Source organism: Columba livia, chromosome 13, assembly GCF_036013475.1.
Source record: "Columba livia isolate bColLiv1 breed racing homer chromosome 13, bColLiv1.pat.W.v2, whole genome shotgun sequence".
Lineage (NCBI taxonomy): Eukaryota > Metazoa > Chordata > Aves > Columbiformes > Columbidae > Columba > Columba livia.
In genome coordinates, this window is record NC_088614.1 from 9,905,967 (window position 1) to 9,928,615 (window position 22,649).

Sequence of the window (22,649 nt, forward strand, 5' to 3'; positions counted from 1 at the left end):
ATTTGATGATACATCTTGAAGATGGAAACCTTAACTTCTAGTCAGAGGCATGTTAGGATGTATATTTGATCTCAAAAAGCATTCTTAGAATCCTGAAGAAAAAGCCCAGGAGGGGTTTTCTAGACTTGCCCAGATCCATTGGTCCCTGATCTGTGCACTATCACAAAATGCATGTAAGAGGCAGGAACACGACAGAACCCTGAGGAACTGGGCACAAATGTTCACACTGGCCTCACAAAAGTATTTTGTGAATCTTATCTGTCAACGTGGCATTATTAGTAGATGATGCTATTTATGCACAAGGAGCGAGCACATGGGAGGACAGAACAAACTGTCACTGGGGAAGTTTCCCAAATACACTGGCAATGAAAAGAGCTGTCCTGATTTCTGATGTATTATACAGTTGAAGCCAGACAATGGCTTGGGAGCATTTCAGCAGCGTGTGGTTAACTTTGGCGCGACAAGAACACAGCTCGGATTGAGGGCTCACCCTGCAGAAAGGCTGCTGGGCCTTGGCAGACGGTGGGAATGGATATGCCCGAGCTTGCAAAGAATTTGTTTGGCTCCCTCACCACGCTGTGCTCAAACCTGGCCTGTGCTTTCACAATCACAAAACAATCACTAACTGCATTCGGGCACAAAAGAAAAACTGTAAAACACATTCTCCTTCGGCATTTAGCACAGAACAAGTGCAAAGGGATTAACTGCTGGTAATCCAATAGTGTTTGAGGAAACTAAGATGGAAATCCCCATGCACTTGACAATGTGATGGTGTTTTTTGGACACACCACCCGAAGTATAACCTAATTTACTATGTTACTGTACATCTAAAGTGTATCCTTGCCCACTGTTTGACAGACAAGCTTCCTTCGGAAGTTGTTCATCTTTTCTACAGATTAAATCTGTAGAAGCAGGCTGCATTTTTCAGGTCTGTATTACATGTCAAAATGCCATCTAGTATATTGTCTTTATTGGCATTTGAGGTATTACCTCAGCATAAATAATTATAGAAAAAACAGCGTTAGCCACAAATGGTCCCATGAGATTACTTCTGTTGCAATGTTCAGTAAATGACACAAGTGTCACTTCTGTCATTTGTAGTACCAACAGATACAACCTTTTCCCCTTGTTTCCCACCAGGTGGAAGCTAGCAACACTCTAAAAGATGTCAGTGCTTCCTTGCTCACTGTAAACACGGAGGACAGCAGAGATGATCAGAAGTTAAAAGATGCAGCCAACTATCTATTTAATGCAGTGAGCAATGTCCTTAAAGCTTCTGCAGAAGTCAGAGCTGCCAACACTTCAGTGCTAGAGGCAGAACAGGTAATTTTGGTTGGGTCCAGGTTTGCAGTGTGTGAACATTTGCTTGCTTTGGAAGGTTTTTAAGAGTTCTGCTGCCTCTCATATTTTAAATTGGCATTGAGTAGGGTTCGTTGTGACACCATGATGGACTTGAATATCAAAGGAAACTTCTCCCCCATTAGACATGTTAGACTGAACGGCCTGCTAATGAAGATGATAGAAGCCTCTTAAGTTTTGTTACATTTGAAGCTGAACAGGACAGAGCACTGGAGAGCACAGCATCAGTGTACAGCTTCTAATGGACCACAATGCACAGAGATTTTTTTCAGATTTGATTCTATCCTTTTGTCTCATAATTCAAGGAAGCCACAGATATTCAATATTAATTACTGACTGCGCTACTTTAAAGCTGCAATTAGCTCTGGTTGCTGCTAACACTTTTTGTTCAGAAAGCTCACTCTTATTTTCTATTCAGAATTATGCAGCATATTTATTTTGTCCTATCTGTTCCTATCTATACGTGAATTGTCACAGTTGCCTTTATATGCTTCCTGGTCTGAACATATTACACTTTAACTTTCATCACTGCAAGGGAGCAGGGCATGAAATAAATCTAACCTGAGAGAAAAGGTTGTGAGATGTTTGAACTCTCCCAGGATAACACACTATTAACAGACAATTAATATTTACTTAGGTCTTGCTTTTACAAGTAATTAAACACTGAAGTGTGTGCCTAAGGGGCATTCATGTACAGAAGTGCAGGAATATATTGCATTAAATTGATGTCATGTTTGTAGTGCTTCAGATTTCAATGCATAGAAGTTATAAATAATACAATATAAAAGTAAAAGCTGCAAGATATATATATATTTGCTGTCTGCAGTGTTTTTATCTGAATTACAGAAATCTAATAGCTGAAAATTAGTATTTGTTCCTAAAAGGAAGTAAAGGCAAATAATATGCAACTTGATGATTTTGAGGAGCTTTGTTGCAAGTTTCCTCCTGTAATCCTTTTCCAGAGTTCAGTGTCGCACCAGCTCCTGAATACAGTTGAAAACCTACAGAGTGCTCTTCTGTTTGGGAAAGAACCGGATGATGAACCAACAGTCCTTAGCACTCCTTCTGCCACAATGTACATACACAGGTAACAGTAACAGCATCTCCCACCTCAGCTCCTGATAATTAATCAAATGTGCCCCAAACAGTCATTACATTGTCCTTGAATGGAGCCACTGAACTAAGTATTGTAGCATAATGACAATTTCAACAGTTCAATGAGGCTGCCATTACTAAGCGATAGTACAGCTGGGACTTCAAGAACAGCTTGGACTCCAAATAGCTTCAGTAAAGCCACCTTAGAAATTTTCATGTTGTGTCTTCTTTGACCAATGAAGAATTTACTGCTATTTCCTTGATGAGGCAGTAGCTGTCTACCTTCAAAATTATGGGGAAAACCAGTTAAGGACTTTTTTCTTTTCCAAGTTTCCAATCATGATGTTATACAGATTTGTAACCTGCTTGGCAGAAGCAAATACAATCATGAGGATCCTGATGAGCATTCTCCATTCCCTATAATCATCCTTAAATTGTTCCCTGAGAGCCTGCTTTTCATCCACATTTAATTGTGCATTCACATCAAGAGCATGTTCACACAGAAATCCGGTACATCTTTCACATAAGTACACCTAGTTGGGTACAACTTCCTATTCAGAGACACCAATTCCTCCCCTTTTTTCATTATTTTATGGTAGTGTTTTGTGGACTACTACATCAGGATAAGATAACGTGCAAAGTATTTGCTGTCAGAGTTAGAAATAGTTTTCCAGCTAAGTTATACTCATGAAGTGAGAAATCTTTTTCTCTAGATATAAAGTCCACGCTACTGATGTTTGGTTTGTGGGTTTTTTTCTGATTTTGTTTGTTCGTTTGTTTGCTTTTCTATTTCTTTTTTTCCTCTGTTTCACTTGTGTCCAACCCTAACTGGACAGATTGCAAGCAGAAAACATGGATGGCATGTCCATCAATATCTCCAGTAACAGCTCTGCCAGCTTTACTCTCCCACCTGCTTCCTCTCTCAGTGTTTCAGGAGTTGATGATGAAACAGTGGATATAAGGGCAAGTAAACAGCTTTTATCTGACTTAGTCTCATGTACAACTTATACTCTTGGTCTAGCAGTTTTAGAATATTTTCTCCTTTTACAATGAATACACAAGCACGCAAGTAATCCCCTCCTGTAATGCCAAGAAAATAATTTAAAATCTTTTTGGTCAAATAAGTCTTTGCTTATCTTAACTGCATGAGGTTGGTTCAGCAAGCTAATGAGGACTGAAAGATTAAAGTCCATCAAACCCTCACATATGCTCCTGATTCTACACTTATATGGCTAGAGAAGGCAATGGAATGAATAAATACCTATAAATCTATTTGCTATTTGTTTACATCTAATGCCCCAAGGAGAATGCAACAGCTCAGCATCCAGATCACCATTAAAACTAACCTGAAGCAGTCCTGTTTCATCCCAGCAAGAAATAAATGAGTTTGAGGCACTCAGATCCTGCAGGAATCAAAAGGCCTGCGAGTGTCCTGCTGAAAACACGTCCCTCTTCAGAGTTAGAATATGGTGGTTTGTCCCCCAGAAGAATAGATTGTGTATTATTGTCATATTTTTATAATAAATTTCCTGAGGGCCTCTCTGGTTGATTTGACGCTCTCAGGAAACCCCTACGATACTCGCAAAATATACAGGTTTTCTCATTGTGTCTTTTCCTGAGTTGCTAAAATGTCCAGAGCCCACTGAAATCTGTGGAAACAAACTCATTGTCTTCCTGAGCACTGGGAGAGGGTCCTGAATCGTCTCCTTGGTCTGACGACTGACATACTCTTCTCTGCATTGCTGTCATAGCACAAACAAATAGACTTCTGTTCCTAACTCCAAGAGGGGTGCCACAGCCCAACTTTGGTGGAGTTAACTTTGAAAGAGGGTTATGCAATTGCATTTTGGTATCTGGCAGCTAAAAGGCAAAAGGGTTACAATTAATGGAAAGCAATAGACAACAATGTCAAAATCACTTTCAAGGGTTGTTTTTGGCTTGCCTTAGAGATGAGATAGCTTCTTATTTATATCTGGATGCAAGCTTCTTTAAAGTCAAGTACTGCTTGGGTCTGAGTTCAAGCTTTATCTAGTCAGCAATTTAGAGTGTGCACAGAATGAAATATTAACAATAGCTCAAATCTGTTTGTTAATGTCTTGCTAACAGATGGTGAGCTTTGCTGTGAATCCCTTTTTATCCAGTGACACCAGTTTCGACATCAGTGGAACAGTGGGAGGTCTAAGTCTTACTGGTCTGGATGGCTTGATCATACCAGTCAGCAATCTCAAAGAAAACATTGAAGTAAACCCACTATTTCCTATCCCTCTCCCTCTCTTCCTTTTTTTTTTTTCTTTCTCTGTTTACATACTTTGCTGTCCTTTGCATTGTGCTTATTAATAATAGAAGCAAGATGTTTTGCTGTATTTAAAGCTATGTCTTTCTGTTTAAAAACAGATAATGTTACCAAGGCTTTCGGCAGCTCAGGAAGATAGGATTCTGTTGAATCTGGACAATTTTAGCACTTTCCAAGTCAATGTTACCTCAGAAAACACATCTATAGTGATCCACCTGGAATGCGAACATGATATTCCACTAATACTCTACTTAGGGTATGGTTATTGTCCAAATGAAACTAACTATGATATGAAAAATCATCTGTTCTATAAGAAAACTGCTGGAGGTAAGACAGCTTGTTAGTGACCTATGAATTTGTGCATTTTGGACTTCTGTAACCAAAAGACTTTCACCACCCATAGTAAGTTAAGAGCAGTCATTATGGGGAGTGCTCATCCACAGCTTTACAAGACACGTACATTTACAGAATGAGCCTTGACCATAGGTTCAGATGTCTAACTGGAGGGGGGGGTTCAATCTGGCATGCTTCAGGGTTCCAGTCTCTGGTATACAGTGTTCACTAACGGGAGCAAACAGTGGGATGCTCTGAACAATAAGTTGCTAAGCATTATTTCATACCTGTTTTTTTTCAGTTTGTTTATTTTATTATATGCAATACAGTTGCATACTTCTGAATAGACATTGAGAGGAAAATATTTGTGTTCAAGGTGAGACAAACACCTGGGTTCTCAGGCCAGAAGAACTTGTTTTTGGAGAGGGAACCTACCATTTCATGGTTTTACAAGATATGGGAATGGATTCCACAGTCTATGACAGACTAACTGTAGCTGTCACTTGCTTCGCATCCCGCTGCGTATTTTGGGATGAGCACCAGGGGAACTGGAACAGCTATGGATGTCATGTAAGTAGAGCAAAACAAAACACTGTTTATATGATATACTTCAAAGCCAGTCCTTATAACCACCATCTTGTAGTAAAATGACAGCACTGAACTCATACCATAAAACAAGATCATTCTGGGATGTTCTAATAAACTGAAGAAGTTGAGTCAGACTGAACTAAGACTTAAATGACATTTCCATTACAGTTTCTTGGGATGCGCTTCTATGTAAGAAATGAAAGCATTCTGACAAGGCTCTATTATCTTACAGTACCTGCTTCTTGCTAGACATTATAAATTATATTCCTTATGAGAACATCAACAGTTATTATGTGTATAGCAGTTCTCCACACTAACTTAGCAATCTCAGCACTGCCATTTGCTTAGTAAGTTATCTCATACTTTGAAACCAGATGTTTTATCAGTAATTTTTTCTGGTTTTCAGGTAGGACCAAAAACAAATCCTAGAAGCACACAGTGCCTCTGCAATCATCTGACCTTCTTTGGGAGCTCCTTCTTTGTCATACCCAATACCGTAGATGTTACCAAAACGGCAGAGCTATTTGGCACATTTGTGGACAACCCTGTGGTGGTGACCACTGTAGGATGCATCTTTCTGATATATGTACTTGTAGTTATTTGGGCTCGAAGGAAAGACATCCAGGATGATGCCAAAGTAAGTCTTCAGCTGAGAAAGACTGAATGTGTTTAGGCCAATTCCCACTTTGTCCAGCCTGTTTTAATAGGAAGTCTTCCACCAATCCTACCCCTTTCCCTGTAATTCTCTGTTCACTGGTAAGTATATGCATTGTTCCCAAGATGACAAATTCCTATCCCGAGCTTTAAGGAATCCATACTTACAGAAGAGCTAACATACTATACTAATTGTGTCACTCTGCAGGTGAAAATCACAGTACTGGAAGACAATGACCCTTTTGCTCAGTATCGTTATCTTGTGACAGTTTTTACAGGACACCGCCGTGGGGCAGCCACAACCTCCAAGGTATCAATGGCACTGCACGGTAAGACAGTTTATGCACTCATGTAAAGAACTGGATGAATAATGGAGCATCTGAGGCTATTAAGAGGATGGCTTAAATGCAACATCTGAGACAGAAAGTCCTCAGATTTGATGAAAGCAGGAAGAATATGCCAGAGGAATGTGCAAGTTTTGTGCAAGTTTTTATTTTGCCATCTTATTCTCCAGGTGACTCTCACCCTCTATGGGCTGGAAGGAGAGAGTGAGCCACACCATCTAACTGATCCTGAGACTCCAGTCTTTGAACGGGGAGGAGTGGATGTTTTCCTACTCTGTACCTTCTTTCCTCTTGGTGAACTGCAGAGTATTAGATTGTGGCATGATAATTCAGGGGACAGTCCCTCCTGGTAAGTAAAGACACAATATTTTTAATAATGATAACAGTTTTAATTTTCTAGCACTTGAAAATTATCCTTTCTACAGTTCTATAAAGGAAGTGTTAGTTTCTCACTTTTGCATATGAATAAATCAAATTATAATCTAAGCTGCAGGACCAGGAGCGCATCCCATATGCTGTGTCCAGTACAGGATGGGATGTGTTCTGTGCCTTACAGTTTAGACACAACCCAAGAAGGCAAAGGCCAGACTCTGTCATCCACCGTCCTGTTGCGTCTTGAATTTCATACCATGCAGTTACATGTGAATGTGCCCTGTATGTTTTTCCAACAGGTACGTGAATCGTGTATTGGTCCATGATCTGGCAGGGGATCAGAAATGGTATTTCCTCTGTAACTCATGGCTGGCCGTTGACATTGGAGAATGTGTCCTTGATAAAGTGTTCCCAGTAGCTACAGAACAGGACATGAAGCAGTTCAGGTACCTTCTGTTTTATGGACTTTTTCACTCTTGGTAGAAATCAGTCTAGAAAAGCAAGTATGCATAAAAGATCAAATCTTTAGAGAAAAAATAAAACAAGGGAGGTCTCTCCATTGCCCTAGAAGGGCTCTGAACAAGCAAAAGAGGAAGGATGGTTAAGTAAGTCTAATCGTTACCCTAGCAGTAATACCAGACTGGAAATACTGGTGTTAAAGGAGGATAGCCTGACAAGACCTACAGAAACCCAAGCATCTTATCTCCTCCTATGTGTAATTTCCCTAACAACTTATATTAGAAACTGCTCATTATTAGCTTTCCCTCCAGAGTGTGGCCAGAAGGAAAGGACATAAGTAGCTATGACCACTCCATGCAAATCAAGCCATGATATTTGGATATTTCTCATTAATTCTTCAGATAGTGCCTAGAAGCATGAACAGGTCAGGACCCTGAACTACAGCTTTATTCTTACCTCTCTTTTCTGAGTATCCATCTGATTTTGCTTTCCTCCTTCCCAGCAACCTGTTTTTCATTAAGACCTCCAAGGGTTTCCAGGACGGGCACATCTGGTATTCGGTTTTCAGCCGCTCGCCACGAAGCTCCTTCACACGAGCCCAGCGTGTGTCATGTTGCTTCTCACTGCTTCTCTGCACCATGCTGACCAGCATCATGTTCTGGGGAGTGCCAAAGGATCCAGCTGAGCAGAAAATGGATTTGGGTAACAATCCTCCTCATTGCTTAGGCAGGGGAATAGAGAGACAGCAGAATATAGAAGCAGAACAGTTGAACAAATGGGCTTTTTCACAAGACAGAGATGTGATGGTTCCTGGGGTTATTTTTATTCCTCCCCTCTGTTTGATCTCAACAGGTAAGATCGAGTTCACATGGCAGGAAGTCATGATTGGCTTTGAGAGCTCCTTCCTCATGTTCCCCATCAACCTGCTCATTGTGCAGATCTTCAGGAATGTACGATCCCGGCCAGCCATGCGGGGGAGAGAGAAGAAGCCAGGAAAGAGTGGTCGAGTGTCCCCAAGCCTACCTCCCACCCCACAGGTCACCCAGCCTGTCTCACTCACTCCAGAGGCTGTGACAAAGGCAAGTCCCCAGCGAGTCCTGCAGTGCCCCCTGCTGCCCTGCGCTACCCGACATCCGCAGTTTAGCAGCAGTGATTTCCGTCAGATGCCCTTCAGCTTGTCTGAGGCAAAATGCCAATTACACACTGGTGCAAAGCACTCAATTACCAGACTGCATTAACACCTGCCTATGTACATCCCAGCCCTTGCACAATTATTATGTGTGAGCAAAATCACTGTGCTCAGGAGGTAAAAACAAACATTAAGCAAGACAGCGAAGACAAAAGGTATCATAGACTTCATACTTCTCAGTTAGGTCCTCAGGCAGGTCAGCTGTATTTTTGAGTCCCGAAAGCTGTCTTGCTGAGCTCACTGCACTCGGCCTGTCACATCCAGCACTCTAGGATGTATTATCCTTATTCGTTCTGGAGATTTTAGCAATTGGTGCAGCTCCCAGGCAGAGGTGCCTTCAGATCACATCAGCTTAGATCACCGCAGCCAGAGTCACTGCTGGGTTGCTGGGTCTTTTCTAGGATATAAGAAGAATTGCCAACTCGCTCTTTAAAGCCCTGAAGACTCCATCTCTCACTTCAGTATCAGATCTTGGAAAATCAACTAACATCAACACACTTTTGGCATTGGTTGAGGACATCATCTGCCAACAGAACAGAGCTGGGCAAGGGTTTTATGATGACAGCAGGAAGAAGGATGACCCTATAATTGTCACGTTAGGTGCTATGGATATACAAGGTAAACACCACAATGTGAGATGCCAACTGAAACCTTTGCAGTGACAATGATGGTAACGCTGGATGTGATGACCCAAGCTTTTCTTACGTCTGACTCAAAGGCAATTACAGAATCACAAAATAGTTGAGGCTGGAAGGGATCTATGGAGATTTAGTCCACCACCCTGCTCAGAACAGGGCCAGCTGGAGCAGGTTGCCCAGGATCACATCCAGTCGGATGGTGAATATCTCCAAGGATGGAGACTCCACAATTTCTCCGAGCAACCTGTTCTAGTGTCCAACTGCCCTCACAACACAGAAGCTTTTCCTTATGCTCAGATAGAATTTCCCATGTTTTAACTTGTGCCCATTGCCTCTTGTCCTTTCACTGTGTACCACTGAGTGCCCAACTGAGTAAAGGCACTGTGAAATTTCTATTTCTTATGCTATAAAATCAAATGTCAGCTTCCAGCCTGGCTTGGGAGCAGGATCAGTATCTAGCAGCATAAAGGTTCAAAAATATCAGTTGTTTCACAACCTTTTTGTCCTTTCCTTTTTTTCTTTTTGGTCTTGTGCTGCTGTTCCTTTCAGTCTGATTTTTAACTTAGGCATTCATTTATTTTAAATGAAACAATAATATATGAGTAAACAATCCCACTGATTTCATTAAGACTCGCATTTTGCTTTTCTAATGAGCGTACCAAGCTACTAATCACACAAGTAAACTATGAACGAATAAGCACTTGATCTTATCTGACTTCTCTATTAAGGTTTTAGGACCTCTGTCTTACTAAGTTGCCTCCCGGCAACAATTCCAGCCCATATTAGAAGCATTACAGCTCTAGCACTATGCTGCTTTTACATGTCCTTTCAAATGTTACTCTTCAGTTTGACACATTCATAAGCTTGAGCTCCAGTTCTGCTGACCTTTGTGCTGAACAGTATTTTAATCTAGGGATAGCTATGGTGATTTTATTTAAAAAACAAAAAAAAATTCTTTACCTGCAGAAAAAACAACTCCAGAGAAAGGAATGTGTGAGCGACTGAAACACAGCGATTACAACCGCTGCTTGTACACGCAACTCCAGCATGTAGAGATGGAGCTGGAATTACTCGGGCCCCATAAATTTCAGATGCCCCAGAGTTACACACAAGCTGTTCAACAGGTTCAGCACATGAAGAACCTCCTGGAGAACCAGATCTGCTCATCAGTGTCTGGCAGTGAAGGGTAATCAAGTTCTCATATAATTTTCAGTACATATTTTCATTTATATTTTATTTTATATATATTTGTATTATATTTTAATTATTTTTCTATTTACATTTTTATTCATATTTCATTTTCAGTATATTCAGGTTCTGAATCCAAAACTGGTCAAGATGACAGAGCCCAAATAACTACTGCTTAATATGTGCTAGATAGCCATTATTATAGCTGTAGAAACATGTTTTACTATTATACTATTGTAGGAACAACAAAGTAATTTCAATGCACTGTGAACTGCATACAAAAGCAATAATAACAGATCATCACTCTGTCATTTTTGCCTCCAAAATGGAATGTTACAATACAATGCCACATGATAGCAAAGGGCTGGGATAATCACTGAGCTCCAAAGTCTCAGGTGTCTCTTAAAATGTATTAATAAGGAAAAATTAAGAAGCACATAAAAATACTTGAGTGAAATCTGATAATTAAGTTAGAAGCATTGAAAACAATACCACTAATTATCTCTCTGACCTATATGGTGATCACAAGAGATGTATCCAGTAGCTAAAATGCACTCATGGTTTTGTTAGTCAACATTTCTACTGGAGGTTCAATTATGCATGAACTGAGGAGTAAATAAGCCCATCAAATTTATTTTTATTTTAGTTGATCTCTGCATACTTCCTCACTGTACTTTTTGCTATCCCTTATTCTATTTAACTGCTTTAGTGAAAAGAATTCAGGATATGTTGATTGGTATTTTAAATCACAAGGTGTTGCCTATCCCAGCTGAACCTGAGAATTGTGGTTTTGGCTTCTGTTCCACTGCAGACTGATTTTTTCTCTTCTGGTTGACTCTCAAGGTGGTCCCTTACTCCAAGCTTCTCCGGTGATGGCAAGAAAAGTTTCTCTTCCAAAGGGCTGCCCTGGTGGTTTGTGTTCATTGGTTGGTTCCTTGTTGCAGCCACCAGTGGTGTATCTGGGTTCTTTACCATGCTCTATGGACTGCATTACGGCAAGGAGAACTCCATCAAGTGGCTGATCTCCATGGCCATCTCCTTCTTGGAAAGCCTTTTTATCACACAGCCCTTAAAGGTAAGATCCTCAGAAATACAACCACTGGCCAATATTAACTCATTCTACCATCATTTCAGAAAGACAGTGTAATGTGTTCTAAAGAACTACAGGATTTAACACATAAAATGAGAAGTCTTTGCCCCTAAAACCAGATCTAGCAGGTTTATAGAGTTCTGTTGTCTTTTGCTGGCATTAACTCATTGGTTTCTCCTGTTTTTTTGGAGTTTAACTGGTGAGGGGGTTTCTGACCAGGGAAGACGTGTTATCTAGCAACATCAGTTTAGCTGGGTGGACCCCAGCACTGTGCACTGTTCTCTTGTTCATAAGCTTCAGCTGCATGAGTTCAACACAGCCAAAGCACAATTGTTCTGCAGTGCCTGGGTCCAAAGGGATCCAGGTTAAAGCCTGAGCTTCTTTATATGAAATGTGCATATGGTGAGTCTATAGGTAATTCTTTCCAGGTGCTGGGATTTGCTGCTTTTTTTGCTCTGGTTCTGAAGAAGGTGGAACACGAGGATGAAGAAAACACAGCTATTGATGGGCCTTTATCTGCACCAGGTACCTCTCTGTAAAGTGAGAAATTATTAAAGAAAGTGTTCTCCAAGCTTTTGTAGTGTTTTATGCACAAATATGTGACTCAGCTCAACTGAGAACTTCACTGATTGTGTTTATATACCTGAATCTTAGCTGACAAGGCTAGCAGGAATCAGTAAATCCACAGGTGTTGTGACTATGTGCCTATCCCTTACTATTCCCCAGATCAAGGTGGAAGTGGAAACACACCTACATAACTGATTTTTTGCCAGTTGGCAAAAATATAAAGACCACTGTATGTTTAGGTTGGATAAATCTTGCAGAACCCTTAATGGAAGAGACCACAAGATCAAAAAGTTTAAAAGTTCTGGATCAAAAGAATAACACTTCCTTGTTTATCTTTTTCCATATGTTGTTACCTCTGCAAATATATATACACACATTATCTCTTCTAGCCCTGTTGTAAGATTGCCCCAGGACACTCATATTTTACTGATATTTGACACCTTCCTTCCCTCCATCCCTGGCTCGCCTATGTCAGGAAAAAAGTAGTATTCTCCCATATGATTCATACGGGATTAAGAATTGTACAAGTGGATAGTCAACCACTTTTCAGTCCGTTAAAATTCAAGGAGCATCTAAAAAAGAAAATAATAAGATGTGGCAAACTGACTGAAGCCATTATAATAAAAATTAATGAATCAGTGCTATTAGTGTGTAGTAACCATGCTTAAATATTTTAGCTCTCACATCAGACATAAGAAAACTCAGTCATACAAGGAAGCTTGTTTTAGCTCTGTGTAGACATCTCAGTATTCATGGCATGGCTTGCAACAAAACCTGTAACTATTCCACAACCAAGTGAAAATAAACACATGACCCAGTGCAAAATGTACACTTCATCTAGACTGGTAGATCTTTACCTGACAAGCCATCTAAAACTCAAGTTCTCTCTCAAAGAAATTTCCCACCTCCTTTAAGTCTTGTGGTATGAAAGTCCTCAGTATACATGGTTTTCCACAACCATAATTATCTGTATTACTCCCATAAACCAAACAACTTTTTCTCTGATCAGACTCGGGCTCTGAATACGGCACCTTCTGAGACAGTCAGCCTAGAGAGACACTTGACCTACATCTGTGCCTAAACCTAACACACGGTGTTTGTGAGCTCCTTCCCTCCCCACTGTCTGCCTTTCTGTACTAATTGTTTCAATCACATCCCCTGTCTTCTTAAGGGAGAGCATTAAATATAAATATTTCCTTATAATGTCCGAAGAAAGGAAAAGCAGGACATAGACAATCTGTTGACTGATTCCAGGGTTTACTGTTCTCACCCACAGGTGATTCAAATCCTCTCTTCGGAGCCCGAAGGGACAGTAGAAGCAACATTTACCGGCCACCTCCTGCAGCCGATGTGGAGAAAATGAAAATCAGCTGCCTGAAGGAGCAGAAAGCATTTGCCCTCATCAGAGAAATCCTGGGTATTATCCATATGTTGACTAGCTTGTTTTATTCAGTAGTACTCATCAATATTTTTACATCACACTGTTATCTTGGGTGAAAAAGTTTTAGCTTATCTTTAGCTTCCTGCCCAGCATTCCACTGCAGAGCCAGGCTGTTCAGGGGCAGCTGGAGCTGAACAGAGCTGGGAATGTCAGTTGGCTGCAGTGTGGTTAGGGCTTGATTTTGTGGTAAAGAAACACACTACAGACCCATGAGAGGTTGAAGAAAAATTAAGAAGGGTAGAAGAAGGTCAACAGTTAAATGAAGTTGATATCAAAAGAGCAGCTGGAGGCCATCTGTCTAAAAGCAGATAGTATTTATACATAATTATTTATACTCTAGTTTTATTTCTTCTAAAAACAATGGAAAAATTACCTCAACTTCAATGGAACGAAGTTGGATTGCTCATTTTATTTAGAGCTATTTACTACTGTTGTTCAGCCAGCCTTCCCACTTATTTCTCAACCACTACTCCCAGTGACAGGCTTAAACTGCAGCACATTGAAGTAGCTCGTGTAAATTCATTAGCACTGGTCAGTCAGAGTCCAACAAAGCATCTCCTTAACCTAATAAGTGATGACAGCAGTAAGCATTCATGCAGTCTATTTTGAACAGCAGTGTTAATTCTGAGATCACATGTGCTGTCTCTTCTTGGTTTTTTTTTCCAGCCTATCTGGGGTTTTTATGGATGCTGTTACTGGTTGCTTATGGGCAGAGAGATCCCAACTCCTACTACTTAAACAAACACATTGAGAACAGCTTTACAGATGGATTCCATGATGTCTACAGTTATCAGGACTTTTTCACATGGGCAAACACTACCTTAGTCAAAAATCTTTATGGATCCTATAAAGGTGCAGAGTCATGTTATTTCACTTTGGCTTGCCAGATTCTGAAACATTATCTTTTCCACATGTCCCTAACTTGCACGTGCATATCTGACTGGAGAAAGAGATGGTGAGCGCACAAGGCTAGTGGGGATTCTTATAATGTGAATACTAGTGGATAATTAAAACCACACAGCCCGATCCCAAGTTTAATGTATGCTAATATATTCCTTCTCTTTAACATAAACCAGAAGTTCTGCACTGTAGTTTAACATTTTTCACATTTTGCATTACTTATTCCAGATATTCAGATAAATGTCCCCATTTTACAGGAGTTTCTTTCCATAATACAAAAAATGAATGGCAGACAGGTGGCACTATAAAGCTTTTCCTCAGGAGAGCTCTGTTTGCACCACAACTTGGGTCAATGTGAAGCTATTTGCAATACCACCATGTTTCTATCTAGCCATATCCAGTAATTAAGAGGACCCATTTTCCACCTCACATTTAAGAGTAAATATTGAAATAAATTAGCAGAGTTGTTCACTGGACATGACAGGCACTCACCAACTGTGGCCAAGTGAACACAATATACAGCTACTGTGCTGTGTGACTCTCAGCAAGTCCCTTTTCTCCCCCAGGCCTCAGTTTCCTTCTGTATAAAATGCAGATAGACAATGATACTGAACTCTATTATCTATACATGTTATCTAACAACTCAGTTCAAATCAACAGTAGGGCTTAATTTTCAGTACTATTTTGCCTACACTGTTTTCAGAAAAGAATCTATAGCAAAATATTAATGCATCAGCAAATCATAAATTAGATGAAGAAATATCAGTAGTAGTTCTGTCATATCACCAGTGCTGCTTTTTTCCATCTCCCGTTTAGGATTCATCACAGATGGCAATTCCAAGCTGGTGGGTAGTGCTCGGATTCGCCAAGTACGAGTGAAAGGAGACACTTGCCCTATTTCTCCCAAACTGCAGCACGTGATTCAGGAATGCCATGCTCCATATTCCCTACAAACAGAGGACACAGCAGATTATGGAGAACACTGGAATTCTTCAGTCTCTGATAACTCCTCTGACTTGAGCTCAGCGTGGCAGTATCAGAGTCAGTCCCAACTGAGAGGGCAGCCCAGCTGGGGCAAACTTGCCATCTACAGGGGTGGTGGATATGTCCTTCACCTGGGAACTGATCCTAAGAATGCCTCCAGGTACCACCTGCATGCTTGTAAATTATTAGTGTGTCTGCTGTAGCATCAGTCACGCTCTTTCCTTTACCCTGTTCCGGATTCATTTCAGACAGCATCTTGAGTTTTCCTGCTGTGCATTGTGCTGAATATTGTAGATATTACTGTCATGCCATCATTGTAATTTATGTCCCTATCATCTTGCTCCATGTTAGGTAACAACCAGTATCCAAAATTAGAACCTTTCGCTCCTAACTTACATGCATGGGTTCCAGATTTACATAGCTGCAGAAACACGCAATGTTGAAAAACTAGTAAAACAATCCTCTCAAAGTAGTATTAATCCAGTCCTGGATCTAGTCCAGCCTTTAACTTCTAAAATACTGACTTTTCTAAGGGAATGTCAACAGTTGTGACAAAATAATTTAGCCTAAATCTTGTTATGTTAATCTTACATTATCTTGTTACTATTCCTGAACGATGATATGTTTGCCTCTTTTTATATCATAGTAAGATCTGTGAAGCTTCTTTATCTCTCTTTAGTGTTTATATTCCCCAGATCCTTGTAGACAACTTTGTATCTACCTTAAAAGAGAATTAGTGAAATTGTACTGGAAGTAATCTGTGTATGAACATGAATAGTAACAGGGAATACTTTTAAAAGTGAAATAACAGAAAATGAGGCCTTGAAACAGGGCAGATAAGGGACCTGAGATAAATAAGCAGGAAACATTATCCCACTGTCGTGGAGATCCAAACTTACAGATAACTTCTATGTTGCTAGAGACGCCCGTATTTGTAGAGGAACCTATTTGAGGTAAATGATCAGATACCTGAAGCATCTCAGGTTTAGCACTGCCCAGTATCTGGTACCTGCTTCTCCAGAGGAGCCAAAAATAAATTAACCACTTAGACTAATAGTGCAAATATCCCCTATCTCCAGACCTGACAGACCAGATGCCCTCTTGAACATCTTACCTTTGGTTTACTCCTTCTCTATGATCATGTCCAAATGTTCCTACCCTCTATGTGATGCTGTCTCTCTCCTGTATGAGTTAGATCACTGGGTACACATTTTTTGGCAGAATTCTCCAGTACCTCTTCGACAACGTCTGGCTGGACACCTTCACAAGAGCAGTGTTTGTTGAATTTACCGTCTACAATGCCAATGTGAACCTGTTCTGCCTTATAAGCCTGATGTTTGAAACCAATGCTCTAGGTAAGAACCTTTTTTAAGTTACACATTTCTGGAGACAGCAAGCAATGCACATACAGAGTGCAGATTTACATGCTGTCAATATTTATCTAGTTCTTTGTTCAGTAAGCAGAAGTGTTTTAATAAATCTAATAATGACAGAATCAATGCAAAATTTATAAACCACTTAGGAAAAATGTAGCATCACAGTAATATAGACTATAATGGAATATCATATGTTTGTTTATGCTGTGGTCATCTGCTGATAAAGAAAACATAGTACTGAAACTTAACTTAATCTCCAGAGTTTACACAACAGGAACAAGAAAAATTGTTTCCTAATAATTTCACCTAATCAATACAATATTAAGACAAAAAGTACAAAAAACAGTCTGTCTCTTTCGTTCCAGAAGACTTCTAACATATAGTCATGTAATCATATGTCATGTAATCATAACCTGGATACAGCAAAGAAAATAGTGAAACTCAATTCTGGTTTGAAGACCAGCACTCTAAAAGCCATCGACTGCCTGAAATCGCTATTTGAGGAAAATTTCAGAGAGCACTTATAAGGCTACTCATGTAATCAAGTTTAAATCTTAGTTTGACAGTTGGATTCAGTCTCACATTGATGTGAATGCAAGTATGAAAGTCTAACTGGTGAATTAAATTGTTTGAATGAAAATGGAAAGATGTCATTAATAGAACACTGAGGAGAACACTGCTTTTTTTTTAGGGGCCTTCTTCACAAGCGCCGAGCTGCAAAGTATCCGGCTTTACCCATACACCAACAGCCTCCACATCTTTGTCATTGCAGCAGAAGTGATTTATTTCCTCTTTATTATGTACTACATGATAGTACAGGTGAGACCCAATGGCAAGTTTGGCTGACAGCATCACCTTGTGTCTGGTTTTGATTTAATTCATGAAAAGTTTAGGACTGTACTTGATTTCAGTAGTGCTGCTGCTGACTCACACCAATGGCAGATTGAATTAGATACGTATGTGTATTAAATGATACAGTTACAGCCAGATTTTATTTGGCTGGAATGCTTCTTTTGAGAGGGGATAGCGGAGGGGATAGCCCTGCTCTTTGTATGATACAGAGTCACAAGACTGAAACAGGAAAACTCTTTTCCCAGGGAAAACAGATGAAGTCTCTGAGATGGAGATACTTCCACAACAAGTGGAATCTCCTGGAGATGGCCATTATACTGATTAGCTGGAGTGCTCTGTTAGTGTTCGTGAAGCGGACAATCCTTGGGACCCGAGACATCGGCTACTACCAGGAACACAAAGAGGAGTAAGTACTAACGGTGGCTGGTGCATCCTTTGTCAGTGCTATTTATGCAGATATGAATCTGTTTTTCTTTTCTCCAGACTGAACAAACACAGTTCCCACGTCCTTCTCTCGTATGTCCTGTACCCTGACCCCAGCCACCTCAGTGCCCTCCACTGGACTCAATGTCCTCCTTGCACTGGGGAGCCCAAAACTGGACTCAGTATTCCAGGTGCAACTTCACATCTGCTCAGTGAGAGGGAAGAACAGACACTCCCTTTAACCTGACAGCTACATTCTTGCTAATGCAGCACGCGTATATCATATTGGTATATGTCACGTGCTGTATTAGCATCCACAATTTATAACAGCTTTTGTGGTCACCTCTGTTGTAAACAAAATTGTAAGTACAAGAAGTGTGCTCCCTTTATAAAGGGTAAATGTAAGTATGACCATGCTTTTTTTCAGCTAACATTGAGTTGACTTGTCTCAGTCACAGATCACAGCTCTCCCCTCCAATCTTTCACTCCATTCCTTACAGCACCTTCTCACACATCCTGTTAGAAATTAGCTAATCCTGGCATTGGGTTAGTGCATCCCATTGGCAGCACAGCACCAGTAACCCATCCTCTCAACTACACATGCAGAGAAGAACCTATCTTACTTTCTAAGGGTCAGAATTTGATAGTAAGTTTGCATTAGCTGCATTTAAACTGTGACTTGCTAAAAATAAGCAGCATTTGGGCTACAGCCTAGACCCTCTCTCGGCTCTTTCTAACACTGATAAAAAAACTCTGCCATGTACACCAGAGGTTTTTGTGTGCACACAGCAGGAAGAACAGGCAGAAACGTTCAAGCCAGAACTCAAGTTAGCTGTCCGCTGAAAACAAGGACAGAGTGACTGGCTTTTCCAACATACTCATTAATGCACTTCAAAGGCTTCTGTGTGCATGCTCTACTACATCTTTTCTTTTTTTCCAACAGCTGTGTGAGCTTTAATGAAACAGCAAGAGCTGATGCAGTTCTTGGCTACCTGATTGCATTCCTAGTGCTTCTCTCCACCGTGAAACTGTGGCATCTCCTGAGGCTCAACCCTAAACTAAACATGATCACTTCAACTCTAAGGAGGGCATGGGGTGATATCTCTGGATTCATCACTGTGATTGCCATCATGTTCCTCGCCTATTCCATTGCGGTGAGTACTACTGTGGTTTCTGTTGTCTTCAGTTTGCATCCAGGTATTGTCAGGTTAAATGAATTATTTCTGAAATGTCAAACTGAATAAAACTCTCTATCTAAATCTCAGCTTAGCAGCTTGGAGCCCAGTTCTTCAGTGTAAGTGAAAGAATAGTTAAAATATCCACTTGTCTGTTCTTGGCAAACCGATATTTAGGACAAAAGTGAAACACTGAGATGAAATAATGGATTCTCTGTGTGTAATAGGTGTGACAAAGAACTAAGTACAGGAAAACTCATTTTCTGGATAAAGCATAAATTGGAAGAAGTGCAGCAAGTGACATTTTCCATTTGGCTAGATTTAAGTAAGAAATAATTATTTTTCTGCCTATTATAGAAATATTTATTATGCAAATAAAACTATTTTCATTCTATTTAAATTAAAGAATTATTAGACTGCAGCTATTTATGTATATTTACCAGTTTAGCTGAAATGTTTTGTGCAAATCTTCTGGTAAAGCGATGTGGGAAATTCATCACATCTCAATTACAAAATCACCAAAAAAGTGGAAACTCTCTCAGCCAAATCCAAACTGTCCTCTGCAGTGCAGTCCTGTGGCAAATGGGACCTGCTGCAGTCTCACACTGAGTCCACGTTCCTCACCTCTCCCTCCAGCACTGACACTCTAGCAACCGAGTGGCTTTAGGCACTGACTGGTGTGGCCACAAACTTAACAGGTAAAGTCTGATCAGATCAGTTCCATGACCCAGCCTGCTGTCACATCATGCAAGTGACAGAGCCATGAAAGAAAGAGGCAGAGGGATGGAGAAAAAGGTGAGACTGCAGCAGACCCCATTTAAATCAGACACCCAGGCCCACAAGACATAAACGGAGAAAAGAGCATCTTGGTTACCAAGGTTGCCTGTTTGGAAGGATCTGTGCACCGAAAGGCAAGTGCTTGTAACTATTATTAATTTGGTCAATTCTGCCAGGATAAATCTGCTACTTAGAGGTGGGCTAAATTACTTTCCTGATTTTGTCATGTATTTGCAGACTTTTTACATTTTCTAGTGGCAAGCTGAACAAGTACAAGACTTTCTCATATCTAGGATAAAAGGTCTTACAGATAAACACAATCACAAAGGGTGAATCCAGTTCTTAGGTCTAGCTTAGTTTTATTTTATGACCTTGCCTGGTGATTCCCCTGCTTGTAAACCAAAAAACTGCAAACCACCAAAAAAGCTTCATGGCTCTGATGACAAGCTAGTAGGGCTTTCTCAGAATACAGCAGTCATCAGCTGATTTTGCAGCAGGGACTCTGATCATGACACAAGATATCTCTTCTTTCCTTCGCAGACAAACCTGATATTTGGCTGGAAGCTCTACTCGTACAAAACTCTTTTTGATTCAGCAGAGACCATGGTTAGTCTTCAGCTGGGAATCTTCAACTATGAGGAGGTACCATCTCTGATTTTGAGAAGTTTATCACTATGTAATTCGCATCTCAGCTATCAAATATGCTTTGAATCAGCAAACAGAAAGACTTCTAATTTCTGCTAGACAATCTGATTTTGCAAGCTCCACAGTGCTTCCTAAAGCAGACACCTTTTGTCATCAATACAAGAAAGACACCAAGCGAAATAAATCTCACATCCCATTTTGACCATCAGTAGGATTATAATGAAACTTTCATTGAGAAACATGCTCACATTTTAACTAGATGTTACTTACTGATTACAGAAAGTTTTGAGCAATTTCCTTAGAAAACTACAGACAGAAATGTGGTGCCCCGCATTTGTTCTGAACACACATCCAAGTATAATATATGTAGCTATATTTATTAGCCATAGGTATTTTCCAAGACAAACTCCTTATTGTGTCTTAACTGTTTGTATGTATGTCATTTTGGTTTTTCTTTTTTTCAATCAAAATATGATGTCTTACCTTATTAATACTACAGGTCTTGGACTACAATCCAGTTTTAGGCTCCTTCTTAATTGGATCCTGCATAATTCTCATGACATTTGTGGTACTAAATCTGTTCATTTCGGTGATTCTAGTTGCTTTTAGTGAAGAGCAGAAGCACTACCAGGTATGTTCATCTAAGCTCTCCTGCCTTTTTCAACCTTTATTGTGCAGTGTTACTCATTATTTTGGTATTCCACCATCGGATGAAACCTGTATAAGCTCAGTCCAACTCTTAAGAAGTTAACGTATACTCATAAAGCACGCTTTAGATTTTCCAGATTTATGCTGTCCATTCCTGTTCAGACAAGTCCTTGTTGAGATTTAGCACAAGATCTGATTTGTAACCTTCTGCTCATATACTAAATCCAGCAAAAAAAGTCTTAGATTTGTGTCCCAGCTCCATTGAAATCAGTGCCAAAACTGCTACTAAAGCCCACAAGGACTATACAGCTTCTTTTAAAAAAGTCACTGCAAGTGCCTGACCCATTCAAGCTATTGATAGCATAGTGTGAAATCCAGCTTAGTATTCCAGTACTGTCCAAAATTCCTCTATGTTTTAAATAGTCATGGGAGATGAAAACAAAGGATATGGACAATAGCAAACAAGATATATTTAGTTTTTCTCATTGACTTGATCTAGAAATGGGGGGGTGGCTCATAGTACAGACCACTAGTTGTGGCAAGTGGACTCCAGGCTCCTATAGCAAGATTTCCATGGGCTTTGACAGAGCCAAAACTTCTGTAATGTCCATGCTCATCCATGCTCATCTGGGACTTTTGTCTTGACAAAAACCTTGGCATGATGTTTTGCTTTGGTAGTTACTCATGCTTTGCTTGAAGTTGGCTTATTTCACCTCAAGCAGAGATTTTCTTGTGGGTTCGGCAGAGCCTGTACCCACTTCTGGTCTGTGAATCCTTAACTTCTTGTTGTTATTTCAGGCTTCGGAAGAAGAGGAGATTGTTGATCTAATGCTAACGAAAATTTTCAGTTTCTTGGGGATTAAATGCAAGAAGGAAGAGAAGCCAGTCACTAATGATCAACTGAAACAGCCTGTCAGCAATTAAATGACAACCACAATGAAAAGTCGCTTTGTTCGCGGATGAAATATTTACTTTTTAACGCCCATCTGCAGCGTCTAGACTTAGGTTAACATGGCTTCTTACTTAAACGCTGTGGCATTCGACACGTTGTTGCCTGATATTATGGAGTATTAGCAAAGAAATAATGCTAAATCTCAGATAAGGCATCTCACGTGCACTTCATGTAGACTTAGCATCTGTATTTAATAAACACTGAGCGTTTGTTGCACCGTTTGGTAAAAAAAAGCCTGATTTCTGCCGAGCGAGCGCCGCGGAAAGATGGCGACCCCCTCGGCCCGCCCTCCTCCCGCCCCGGGCAC

The 22,649-nt window shown here is 40.3% G+C and overlaps 1 protein-coding gene across 5 annotated transcripts in view; it reads left to right on the plus strand.

Moving 5' to 3' along the window:
- The window catches only part of PKD1L3 (polycystin 1 like 3, transient receptor potential channel interacting), a 51,211-nt gene extending 28,634 nt beyond the window's left edge, over positions 1–22,577 (plus strand). For 2 of the 5 annotated variants that reach the window (XM_065028324.1, XM_065028326.1), the window contains 25 exons: positions 1,141–1,323; positions 2,322–2,446; positions 3,291–3,417; positions 4,561–4,695; positions 4,849–5,074; positions 5,457–5,650; positions 6,075–6,305; positions 6,531–6,632; positions 6,837–7,015; positions 7,338–7,484; positions 8,000–8,576; positions 9,088–9,304; positions 10,291–10,510; positions 11,356–11,587; positions 12,031–12,127; positions 13,446–13,586; positions 14,277–14,462; positions 15,327–15,654; positions 16,716–16,849; positions 17,562–17,689; positions 17,968–18,128; positions 19,089–19,299; positions 20,638–20,739; positions 21,242–21,373; positions 22,189–22,577. In XM_065028324.1, the coding sequence (XP_064884396.1) occupies positions 1,141–1,323; positions 2,322–2,446; positions 3,291–3,417; positions 4,561–4,695; positions 4,849–5,074; positions 5,457–5,650; positions 6,075–6,305; positions 6,531–6,632; positions 6,837–7,015; positions 7,338–7,484; positions 8,000–8,576; positions 9,088–9,304; positions 10,291–10,510; positions 11,356–11,587; positions 12,031–12,127; positions 13,446–13,586; positions 14,277–14,462; positions 15,327–15,654; positions 16,716–16,849; positions 17,562–17,689; positions 17,968–18,128; positions 19,089–19,299; positions 20,638–20,739; positions 21,242–21,373; positions 22,189–22,314 (4,641 nt within the window). In that variant the 3' untranslated portion in view covers positions 22,315–22,577. The remainder of the gene's footprint in view (positions 1–1,140; positions 1,324–2,321; positions 2,447–3,290; positions 3,418–4,560; positions 4,696–4,848; positions 5,075–5,456; positions 5,651–6,074; positions 6,306–6,530; positions 6,633–6,836; positions 7,016–7,337; positions 7,485–7,999; positions 8,577–9,087; positions 9,305–10,290; positions 10,511–11,355; positions 11,588–12,030; positions 12,128–13,445; positions 13,587–14,276; positions 14,463–15,326; positions 15,655–16,715; positions 16,850–17,561; positions 17,690–17,967; positions 18,129–19,088; positions 19,300–20,637; positions 20,740–21,241; positions 21,374–22,188) is intronic. The other 3 variants (XM_065028325.1, XM_065028328.1, XM_065028327.1) reach the window with 3 other exon arrangements.
- Positions 22,578–22,649: the final 72 nt, after the last annotated feature.